At 42.5% G+C, this 12,622-nt stretch overlaps 1 protein-coding gene across 1 annotated transcript in view; it reads right to left on the bottom strand.

Annotated features, from left to right (window-relative positions):
• Nucleotides 1-11,172, bottom strand: part of LOC116521659 (vomeronasal type-2 receptor 26-like) — a 12,695-nt gene extending 1,523 nt beyond the window's left edge. The window contains exons 1-5 of the mRNA XM_032236316.1: nt 10,909-11,172; nt 5,687-5,749; nt 5,040-5,171; nt 2,608-2,835; nt 1,645-1,771 (exon numbers count right to left, since the gene is read on the bottom strand). Coding sequence (XP_032092207.1) covers nt 1,645-1,771; nt 2,608-2,835; nt 5,040-5,171; nt 5,687-5,749; nt 10,909-11,172 — 814 coding nt within the window. The remainder of the gene's footprint in view (nt 1-1,644; nt 1,772-2,607; nt 2,836-5,039; nt 5,172-5,686; nt 5,750-10,908) is intronic.
• Between the last annotated feature and the right edge of the window lie 1,450 nt (nt 11,173-12,622).

Genomic DNA, 12,622 nt, shown 5'->3' with positions numbered 1-12,622 from the left:
CTGTCATTAGGTTCAAAATCAGTTTAATCTCTATAATAGTACAATCAATACCTATCAAGAATGACTGAGGGGTAAACTTTATCCTCATTTTAAAAATATTTTGCATAATCCACCATATTTTTATCCAAAATACTTTAACCTTTTTGCAAGTCCACCATATATGGTAATATGTAGCATCAATGCAATCACATCTCGAGCATATAGGTTGCAAATTCGGATACATGCAAGCCAGTTTTTTAGGATCTAAGTGCCATCTATAAAACATCTTATAAAAGTTCTCTCTCACGTTTTAGGTTTGTGTAAATTTTACATTTCTTACCCATATCTTTTCCCATGTAGCCAGCATTATTGGTGCTTCAAAATTTTGTGCCCACTTTATCATACAGTCTTTAATTAATTCTGTTTCAGAATCGATTTCTATTAATACATTATATAGTCTTTTTATATGCATTTAACTTTGATCCCTGATTTGTTTTAATAGATTATCCCATCTTGTGTAATACCAATTTTCTGATCTTTTTGCCATCTGGCCTGTAACTGTCCATACTGAAACCATGTTTGAATTACCTTTTCTTCTTTTAGTACATTCAAGAGTTTGAATTGTAATACACCTCTTTCTATAGTAAGAAGCTGTCTGTATGTTGTTACATCTTGTTTTTGTGCTATACTTATGTTCTCTATTGCATGTCTGGGAATTGCCCACATAGGTATCTTATCATTTAATTTATGTTGATATTTTTTCCAGACACGCAATAGAGCATTCCTTAATATATGACTTTTGAAAGTCTTATCCACTTTCTTGTCATATATCAAATAGGCATGCCAGCCATATATCAAATCATGCCCCTCGATATTCAGTAATCTATCCTCTGTTGAATGAATGAATTATTGATAAAACTACTGCTTCATAGTATAGTTTTAAATTTGGCATTTACAAGCCTCCTCTCTCATGTACATCTTGCATAATTTTAAGTTTTATTCTCGGTTTCTTCCCTGCCCAAACTAATTTGTTAATGCCCTTCTGCCATTCCAGCAAGTTTGCATCTTTTTAAAGTATTAGTATCATTTGAAAAAGAAATAAGAACTTAGGCAAGACATTCATTTTCACTGCTGCTATCCTTCCCAACAAAGACAATTGTAGTTTTTCCCAATTTTTCATCTCTACCTGTATGTTATGCCATAATGGTTCATAATTATATTTATATAGCTTCCCATTTGAAGTTGTAATATAAACTCCTAAGTATTTAACCTTATTAACTATCTCACATCTTGTTATTCTTTCTAAAGTTGCAACCAAACTTTTGATCACTAAACAAGGGACAAATTAAGTCTGTCATGCCCAATATTATGACCTTTTTTCTCTCATGGTTTTTAAGTGAATCACTATGGTTGTTAAATTAATCATTACATTTTTAAGAGAATCTGGTTTGCTCCATTGATTTGTCAAAATCAATGGCTGAGAAGGTCACAAATGGCAATCATATGATCCTTGAAGCTGCAACCATTGTGACTTCACCCTGGATTCCAAGGGCCCAAATTTTGAAGTTTTAGTCTATTCATTATGAAAGATTCAGAAAGAATAAAAAAATGTGTGAGGTTGAAAACATCTGAATATTCTACTTTATAATTCTACTTTTAACTTGCCAGTTTGCACTGATATTCTTCCTTCGGGACATTTTCTGCAACTGTAGCAACAAGATTGTTTTCCCTCCTCAACAACCCTGCTGTAGCCCCGGAGACAACTCTCCACACATCTGGCCTTAGGAGGTACCTGGAAATAACCATCAGGAAATCAGCAATTTTTCTAAAAATGACATTATGGGACGATAGCCACCAATAACAAACCTTTTTCTTTTCAATAAGTAGCTCTATGTTGCCCTCTTTCTATATTCATAGTTTCATGTACAGAGAAATTCCTAAGATAAAGTTGAAATAGAGTCCACTTAAATGAATAGAAATACTATTGTTTTTTTAAAAGTGAGAAATTTTTAGTTTCTATCATTATGTAAATCAGGTAGAAGTTTAGGTTAAACAATTATATCATATCATTTCATCCAGTTTCAGAACATTTAAAATATTTTTTTCACAGAAATGGAAGAAAAAGCTAATATTTGTTCTGCATGTAATACATTTTAATACATTTTAGGTGTAAATATTACAGTTGCATCCAGAATATTATCACTGTCCTTCACTTCTGTAGTAGTCCATAATAGTAATCAAAAATATCTTCTTCCAAAGATTATGGTTACTTAACTAAAGGAAAAGGGAAAGTTTCCTCTGTCCAGTGATTCCCAACCCTAGGAGGCAGTTTTCATCTCCATTTCTTAGCTGAGGAAACCAGTGTTGTTTGAAGATAATTCCATTGTCAAGTGGCAGACATAAGTATATGCCGAAGTGCATTGAACACTTATTTTCCCAGTGAAATGATACCTATTTATCTACTTGCATTTGCACTCATTCAAACTGCTAGGTTGGCAGGAGGTGAGACAAGTAACAGGAGCTCACTCATTAAACCAGCATTTGGGTCTTGAACACAGGGTATCAGCTTTTCAGCTGACAAGCTTAGCATCTTTAACTGATGAGTCATCACTTAATTACAAATCCTACCTGCTGAAATTTATGATTCCACACAATGGCACTTTCATTGAGAGTGAACATTTTCCCATCAAAAGTTTTGGAGTCCATTCTTCCAACATGGACTCTCTGGAAAGATCTATTCTGAAAGACAACCAAGTTGAAGATGTCGTACCCTGGATCGAAATCCCCCTTCTCGTCAAAAAATATTTCTTCTCCTGCACTGTTATTAAAGCGAGTGTTTCTCAAAAAGTAGTGAAGCTGGTTTGAAGGGAGAAGAAAAGTAAGACCAAATCAGAATTTCCTCAATATTCCCCCAAATGTGGTAATATTCACAATCCCAACAGAGTTTCTGTAGTGCAGTTTATCACAATTGTGACTGACATCTATTCTGGTGTGTTTTGGACATCTGTGCCAACCCACATTCCAAAATTCAGTTTCAATTTCAGAAAACAAACCTAAGATTTTTCTTACACTTACCTTGAATGTTTTAGTAATTAAATTAATATTCTCTGTATAAAACAGAGTTCTCACATAATCTGCCCTTTTCCCACATGATGCATAAATAAAAAATAGGAGGAAAGAGGCCATCAAATATAAATGGAGTAGGGTATCCATTAGAAATAATGGGAAGTAAATAGAAGTACAGGGGGATGCAATATTATGTATCTCTTGTGCTTGAACCACAGCTTTGTAAAATTTTATTTCACTCTGCATCTATATCTTCAATAAATATTACTAAAATGGTTTGATATCTTGTAACTTAGTCTTTCTGATACTGCATATCCATCTATCAGGTCTGTTTTGGGCCATATAATGCATTATTTCATTTTTTTTCATTTTCACTTTATTTGTATGCCGCCCTTTTCCCTAGGGGGACTCAGGGCGGCTCACAGTTCAAAAGGGGGGGGGGACAAACAATTTACAACATAGAGACACTACATCATTTAAGAACACAACAGTCATACAATTCGAGCGGGGTTAGAATCGTTAACCCCAGGCCAGCCGGGACAGCCAGATTTTAAGGGCGGCGTGGAAGGACTGGAGGGTGGTGAGGGTCCGAATCTCCACAGGGAGTTCGTTCCAGAGGGTCGGAGCAGCCACCGAGAAGGCTCTCCTCCGGGTAGTTGCCAGTCTACACTGGCTGGCTGATGGAATTCGGAGGAGGCCTAATCTATGCGATCTTAATTGTGTTATATTACAAATAGATTCCTAAAGTGGAAGGGGAAAATTTGTAAATTAAGGTAAAAGCATAGACCTGTTGAGATTATGTTTTATTGGTTTCAGAAAAATGAAAAAAAGAATAAACAAACAGCTTCTTACTGCCGCATCTCTTAAATAACAAACCCAATTCCTAGTCTAATGAAGAGCAGAAATGGGAAAATGGGTCAAATCATTCAAATTTCATATCACCTCTTTCAATCAATCACTGCAAAAACCCATGACCCTTTTCATAACTTCCAGTACAAATATTGAGCAATAATATTTTACATTGTGATGTTTCAGTCTTTGTAAATACATTTGAATTTTCAATATTTCTGCAACAATATGACCTAAAGCATGGACTATTCTCTATGCAAGCCTTAAACTAGAGGAAGAGAACCCAAATAAAGAAATGGATGAAAAACAATACCCTTGTTGTTGTTGTTGTTGTTGTTTAAAGAATTATTGAGAAAGACTATCCAAAGGAAGTATTCATAAGTGTGTAAGCCTCTAGGTTTTATTTGAATAAAAATTTAGAGCCAGGTGATTCAATGAATGGAATGATAGTCATTTGTGAATATGAGAGGTCCAATCTAATATTTTCATAACCGGAGTATAGAAAAATAAGTGTCAGCACCTCTCCATTAGATAATTAGGAAAGAAAGACCACGAGTCTCCATGTGTGGAAATCAAGTGTACTTTTACTAATTATAAATGATTAAAGGCATAGCGAAGCGAAATCTGAATATTTAGGCGCGAAAGCGATTGATATATAGAATAGCCCATTCCCCTCCCCTTGGCATCACAGTTACAGTCCAATCATAATTCTCCCAAGTGTCAGGTGTGAGATAACTTCAAAAGGCATCACGAAGATGGAATGTCGGTGCCGTTAGTCCTGGTGGGAAACTCCCACGCATGCATAGTCCCATCAGTAGCTGAACTCCAGAACCTTCCTCCAGCACAATGAGTAACCCCTCCCAAATACCATGCCCTCCCTCCCCGTTTCATGGCAGCCGAAACAACAGCAAAGCAGAGGCTGACATCCGGCCGTCCCCTGGAAAAAGGCAGTCAGGCCTGGAGAACGAGAAAATACAAACAAACAGACAAACAACAAAACACAGAAGAGAAAAGAGGGGGGGGGGGAGAAAAAGTCAAGGCTTGTCAGGATAAGTAGAATAAAACTGCCGAAGCAGCCGGGGGGCACGAACATGGGACTTGTCAACCCATTCAATATGAGAAGGAGGAAAATGCTTCCAAGCTACTAAGTACTGGATTCGATTACGTCGCCGTCGAGAGTCCAGTATCTCACGAACTTCAAAATGACGTTCACCATCAACCAACAGGGGGGCAGGTGGGGGGTCAATAGGCGGACGTAAAGCAGAAACACGAACAGGCTTAATGAGGTTAATGTGGAACACGGGATGAACACGATTGAGATGCTTGGGCAGCTGCAAACGAACCGAAACAGGATTGATGATCTTGATGATGGGAAACGGACCCACGTACTTAGGTCCTAATTTTTTTGACCTCTGTGCAGTTGGAAGGAAGTTTGTGGGCAAATAAACTAGGTCACCCTCCCTGTACTGATAAGGTTGCGCACGTCTCTTATCAGCTTGTTTCTTATGAGCACGGTGCGCAGCATCCAAAGTAGCAAGAGTCAAAGGCCAAACATGGCTCAGACGTTCGCTCCAATCAGCGACGGAAGAAACTTGTGGTTGTTCACGAGGAAGTTCAGGAATAGGAACAAAATCCTGACCAAAAACAACACGGAAAGGAGTGAAAGCAGTGCTGCTATGGACAGAATTATTGTAGGCCACCTCAGCATGCGGTAGCAAGTCAACCCAATCATCTTGTTGATAATTGATGAAACAACGTAAATATTGTTCCAAAACAGAATTAGTCCTCTCACAAGCCCCATTAGTCTGAGTTTCTTCAAGACTGTGCGGACCAAAACGATGTGTTCGTCATAAGTCTGAGTGTAAATAAGGATATCGTCCAAATATATGATAACGCCTTTGTAAAGGTGGCCATGCAAGATCTCATTAATTAATTGCTTGAAAACTGCAGGCGCCCCCTGCAGGCCAAAGGGCATCACTCGGAACTGGAAGCAGCCGAGGGGGCAGTTGAAAGCAGTCTTCCACTCATCCCCCTCCTTTATGCGGACTCTATAGTACACTTCTCTGAGGTCCAGTTTAGTGAAAATGCGGCCCTTCCCCAATTGGGCTAACATGTCTTTCATTAACGGCAACGGGTAGAGGTTTGGGGCCGAGATCCCATTCAGATTCTTGAAATTAACACACAATCTCAGGGAGCCATCCTTCTTTTCCCTGAATAATACGGGTGCAGCTACTTTGGGTCGTGCTGGTTCGATGAAACCCCTTTCCAAATTTTTATCAATGAATTTTCTCATCTCCTCCATCTCTCTAGGGGACATGGAATATATTTGGGGCTTTGGAAGCTTGACACCGGGCAAAATGTCGATGGAGCAGTCAGTAGGTCTGTGGGGCGGAAGTTTATTGGAGGATTCTTCACTAAAAACTCCTCTCAGGTCCCAATACACTTTTGGAATCTTTTCCTTGCCCTAAATTCTCTCCTGACCCCTGGCGGCCAAAGCAGAGCTGCAGCTAACAGGCACCAGGGAAACACCCTCCCCTTCTGGAGGCGTGCTTGTGCGAATGCGCAACCATCCCTCCCTCCAATTTATGTGAGGGTTCCATTTTCGAAGCCAGGGGAGGCCTAAAATGAGGGGCCTGTCCATTCCAGGAGCCACAATAAAAGAGATTAATTCTATGTGGGTGCCCATTTTCATCTCAAGAGGTTCAGTATAGAAGTGGGCTGGGCCACCCCCTGCTATGGACCCATCTATTTGGCAAAAGACAATAGGGGTTTTCAAAGTTTTTAACTTGAGGCCTAGTTTCTCCATTGCAGGATTGATCATACAGCGGGAACAGCCTGAGTCAAGGAGGGCGGGAAGCTGCTCTGACACCCCATCGGGCGGAACCCTTAATTCTATTGGGATCAGCATGGGGCCTTTGTTTGAACTCACCCAGCGAGGTGAGGCATCGTCATCGGAGTCATCAGAGGAGCTGGTGGTGGCGTCAGCTTCTTCCTCCACGTCCTGCCTGAAGCGCGGGGTGGTGGTGGCATCAGCAGCGAAAGCAGCTTCTTTTTTCTTTTTGTCCGGGGCCTTGCTTGATCTCCCTTCCCTCTTGGCAGGGGGTGGGGTGGTTGTGGGAAATTTAGCGCGGCACTCTGGAACGCGGTGGCCCCCCCTCCCGCAACGGAAACATGTAAACGGCTTGACTTTGCCTGTGGGGCCTCCCTTTCCTTCACTTCTGACTCGGAAAGGGGGCTTCTGAGTTGGGGGGGAGATCTTGCTGCTCTCTCTCTCTCTCTCTCTCTCTCTCATCCTTCGCACATTGAAATCTAATTAAATCAAGCTCAATGTCTGCTGCATTTTCATACCAAGCTGTAACGCGCTTAGGAAGGTGGCGATTAACACATTGTTGATAAATGTCTTCATTTAAGCGTAATGCAAATTTATCCAAAAGCGCTTCGTGAGACCATCCTCTCATATAAATACAGAGGTGTTGAAACTCCTGAATATACTGAGTCACCGGTCTCTCCCCCTGTGTGAGGGTCATAAATTTCAACTTCCCCCGTTTCTCAGTTAGGGGGTCATCAAATCGTCTCTTGAATGCAGTCATAAAAGCGTCAAAATTCCTCAGGAGGGGGGAATTGCTTTGGTGCAGACCCATCATCCAGTCGGCAGCCTCTTCCTCCAAAGCAAGCAACACCATACGTACTTTCATGTTTAGTTTAGTTTTAGTTTAGTTTAGTTTTATTAAACATTTATAGGCCGCCCTTTTCCCTGAGGGGACTCAGGGCGGCTTACAATAATAGGGGAGGGGAGTGCAGGACAAAACACAAAAAGAAAATGTGAGTAAAAATAATTAGCGGTAAAAACACAATATTCATTCAACATTCGGGAGGGGCGAGAGTAAAGTCTTATCCCCAGGCCTGACGGGATAGCCAGATCTTGAGGGCTGTGCGGAAGGCCTGGACGGTGGTGAGGGTGCGGATCTCCACGGGGAGATTGTTCCATAGCGTCGGAGCTGCAACTGAGAAGGCTCTCCTCCGTGTAGTCACCAGTCGGCACTGACTGGCGGATGGAATTCGGAGGAGGCCTACTCTATGCGATCTGATGGGATGGAGGGAGGTAATTGGCAGAAGGCGGTCTCTCAAATAGCCAGATCCACTACCATGGAGCGCTTTGTGAATGGTAAGTAGGACCTTGAAGTGCACCCGGAGATCAACAGGTAGCCAGCGCAGCTCACGGAGGATCGGTGTTATGTGGGCGAACCGTGGTGCGCCCACAATCACTCGCGCGGCTGCGTTCTGGACTAGCTGAAGTCGCCGGATGCTCTTCAAGGGCAGCCCCATGTAGAGCACATTGCAGTATTCCAGCCTAGAGATCACAAGGGCTCGAGTGACTGTTGTGAGGGCCTCCCGGTTCAGGTAGGGCCGCAACTGGCGCACCAGGCGAACCTGGGCAAATGCCCCCCTGGTCACAGCTGACAAATGATGGTTGAAACTCAGCTGTGGGTCCAGGAGGACTCCCAAGTTGCGGACCCTGTCTGAGGGGTATAAATTTTGACCCCCCAGCCTGAGTGATGGAACGTCGGCCAAATTGTTGGCAGGAAAACACAACAGCCACTCGGTCTTGTCCGGGTTGAGTACCAGTTTGTTAGCTCTCATCCAGTCTTTAACAGCCTCAAGACCCCGGTTCATCACGTCCACTGCTTCATTGAGTTGGCACGGGGCGGACAGATACAACTGTGTATCGTCTGCGTATTGGTGGTATTTTATCCCGTGCCTCCGAATGATCTCGCCCAGCGGTTTCATGTATATGTTAAATAGTAGGGGGGATAAGACCGAACCCTGCGGCACCCCATAAGTTAGGGGCCTCGGGGACGATCTCTGCCCCCCTACCAACACCGACTGCAACCTGTCCGAGAGGTAGGAGGAGAACCACTGCAGAACAGTGCCGCCCACCCCCACCTCCCGCAGTCGTCGCAGAAGGATACCATGGTCGATGGTATCGAAAGCCACTGAGAGGTCAAGGAGAACCAGGATGGACGCATGGCCTCCATCTCTGGCTCTCCAGAGATCATCAGTCAATGCGACCAAAGCGGTTTCTGTGCTGTAACCGGGCCTGAAGCCGGACTGGAAGGGGTCAAGGTAGTTAGCTTCCTCCAAGGTACGCTGAAGCTGGAAGGCCACCACCTTCTCAACAACCTTCCCCACGAAGGGGAGGTTGGAGACTGGATGGTAGTTGTTAAGAGCGGCTGGATCCAAGGATGGTTTCTTCAGGAGGGGTCTCACCACCGCCGCCTTGAGCACGGTGGGGAAGTGCCCCTCCCGAAGAGAGGCGGTAACAACCGCCTGGAATGTCATCCGATTCTAAATCGGGCCCATAAATTTCCATAAAGTTATAAACCTGCATAATGAAGAGGCCCAGTTTTTTGGGATTCCCGTCATACTTTACAGTTAAGGGAGGGACTTTTGCCATTTTGCGTCTTCTGGGAGGCCCCCCTGCTCTGGCAACCCCCCTGGCTGGGGGGGGGGTGAAGCTGTCTCTGGGTTAGCTTGCTCCCATCCTCCCTCAGCCTCTTCACCCTCCCCGAATCTTTGCATAGAGTACCTTTGTTCAAAGTCCTCTGGTTGAACTCTTTCTCGGGGCCTTCGTTCGGGCAAGATCTGCCCCATTTCAAGTGGCTTCACCTGAGGTTTTCTCCTGGTAACTCCAGCATCCCAACTTGCGCTGTCCTCCTTTTGTCCCACAGACAAGGACCAACGGGGGGGGGGATCGCAGGGCCCGCTATTTCCAACTCAGCCATTCTCTCAGGTAATGATGGATCAGCAGTTTCCTTTTCAATGTCTTCATCGCTTGCATGCAAAGACATTGTCTTCATTTCTTCTTGAAAGTACACCCCCCATTGAAGGTTGTAATCTCCTGGTGGGGTGCTAGTGAGATTTCGCTTACTGTCAGCACCTCTCCATTAGATAATTAGGAAAGAAAGACCACAAGTCTCCATGTGTGGAAATCAAGTGTACTTTTACTAATTATAAATGATTAAAGGCATAGCGAAGCGAAATCTGAATATTTAGGCGCGAAAGCGATTGATATATAGAATAGCACATTCCCCTCCCCTTGGCATCACAGTTACAGTCCAATCATAATTCTCCCAAGTGTCAGGTGCGAGATAACTTCAAAAGGCATCACGAAGATGGAATGTCGGTACCGTTAGTCCTGGCGGGAAACTCCCACGCATGCGTAGTCCCATCAGTAGCTGAACTCCAGAACCTTCCTCCAGCACAATGAGTAACTCCTCCCAAATACCATGCCCTCCCTCCCCGTTTCATGGCAGCCGAAACAACAGCAAAGCAGAGGATGACATCAAGTCATAGGTAGCACAAGGACGATCTGTAAAAACTTCTTAATTATTGATGGTAGTATCATGTTTTACATTTGGTTTGGTATAGGTTGCTCATTAGTGGAATGATGATTTCTGAATTGTGCCTGAAAATTCTACCAATAAATGTCAGAGCATCTGTCCATGAAGGTCAAGAGAAAATGACTCATTCAGAAGACAATGATCAAATACACAAGTTGTTCTACTAAAGAATGGTTAAAGCATAAGAACATCAATGTTTTGGAATGGACAAGTAAAACTACTGACTTTAATCACACATAAATATTCTCATTAGGTGGCCAAATATTTGAGTTTCATCTTCAGGATCTGACCTTTTAAAGAGTAGATCTCCTCCATGACTGACCAGTTTGATTGCTTTTAGGATTCCTGTTGGACTGACCAGTTTAATAAAATTAAAGAGCCATTTATGGTACCACACTAGTTGACAAACATCCCACCAGAAAAGAGTTCTTTTTGGAGTTAGTTTGAATTGGGACAAGCACTACCAAAATCATGAATGACTGAATTACAGACTAGTAATTGCTAACAGTTAATTCATTTCTGAAGAGGAAGTTACCCAGAGCTTTCATACTACTGATTCATGTTCCTTCCACTTCAGGCTACATACATGTTTCTGGAAAGAGCAAAGACATACCTGCCATGGCTGAAAATGAAAATCAGGATTTGTTCCCTTCAGATTCCTCAATGCAGCTTGCTTTGCTCTTCTTGAAGGCATTGCTTGCAGAGCATGTGCTACAGAATAAACTGCATTGTAGATATTGTAGCTCTCTCCAGACATGGTCATTTCAAACACGGAACCAGGGGCTTTGCTCAGGTCTTCCTCCCCAGTGCAGCGTTTCACTCCTTTGGAATTTGGATGGAAGGAACAATCAAATAGAGTCCACCAGAATTTCCTCATGGCAGCAGATGAATTTGCAAATTGCTTTCTCCTCTCAAGAAACCCATGAAAGCCTGGCACTGTTTTTGTGTGCAGTGCAAAGTATAAGGACCCATTGAAAGTTTGGGCTGGGAAACTCCCAGTTTTAAATATCATCACAGTGAAATCCCATTGAGAGGTCATGATCCACACTCTGTGATATACTTCCTTTTCCTTGGACCTTTCAGAAAGATATAGCAGTATTTGTAAAGCCTCCATAGATTGGGTAGTCCCAGAAGCAAGGAATACATCAATTTTCTTCACTATCATAACATCTTGTACATTGGATATACGTGAAGTAACTGTTCCTGCAGTAGAATCTCCACCTTTAAAAGCTGGGATCGATTGCTTCCAAGCAATGCAAATATCATTCTGGAAGAGCTTTGGCTGGATACTTTGAAGAAAGGCTTCCCCATTCTCATCCTCTGATGCTAGGAGGCCAATCCAGTTCCATCCAAAATGTTTCAGTCAATGAATAATGCCTTCATATTGGACGTTATCATTGGGAACCATACTGAAGAAATAAGGGAACTGCTCTTTATCACTCAGGACTGAGTCAAACTGACCAAAACCAAGCTGTTTGGAAGAAAGAGGCATAGAAAATTAAGTGGCGAATCTTTTTGGGATCTTGAAGAACATGAAGCTTTTCCATTCTACCTAGAATTTTGAATTCTAGTGCAATAGCATGGCAGAATCAGAAACCCTCCAAGTTTCCCATCAAGATCTTCTTTGAGCACTTTTGCTAAAGAAACTTCTCTATGAAAAATGGCCATACCTGTGGAAACTTGTAGCAGTTCAAAATGTGGGCCATCTGGAGAGAGTTTTGAGAGTGGAGGCCTCCAATGATGGGCAAGAAGTCTGTCTTCTTCCTTCCAGCACAGTTGAAGTTGATAGGGCTCCCTTGGTCCAGAAACAGATGACCGAGAACATGTTTACTGGCCAGCCTGACACTGAAACTGTTTTCAAATAATCTCAGAACTACTGTAGTGTTGGGGAACTTTCTGTTGATCTCATGAACAGCAAAATACAAAGAAAACAGGTGCTGGACGTTTTTGGGTATTAGGCTAAAATAAAAGTGCATAAATATATATAATCATATTTCCAAAAGAATTAAATCCAGTTGTGAGCTATGAGTGTGACTTCAGCAATTTGTGCAAAGGAAACTAATTTTGGATTTCAATGACTTTCTGCCTTGTGCATTATCCCCACCACCTTAACAGCCACTATTGCTTGATGAAAATAATGGGAACAGTAGATATCAGTTGTTTGCAAGATAACACGGATTCTTTCTGTCCAAATCAGCACACATTGATTCTTGTGCCATTCAAGTTATGAGACTATAATTGAAATCAACCAGTTATAAAAATTTGTTGCAGTTTGACACATATGAAAAGCAGTTTACAAGGTTGGATCAGATTTACTGTTTTTAAAA

The sequence above is a fragment of the Thamnophis elegans genome, chromosome Z (genome assembly GCF_009769535.1).
Source record: "Thamnophis elegans isolate rThaEle1 chromosome Z, rThaEle1.pri, whole genome shotgun sequence".
Lineage (NCBI taxonomy): Eukaryota > Metazoa > Chordata > Lepidosauria > Squamata > Colubridae > Thamnophis > Thamnophis elegans.
Note: the sequence above shows the minus strand (reverse complement) of the source record. Positions and strands in the feature narration are given on the sequence as shown.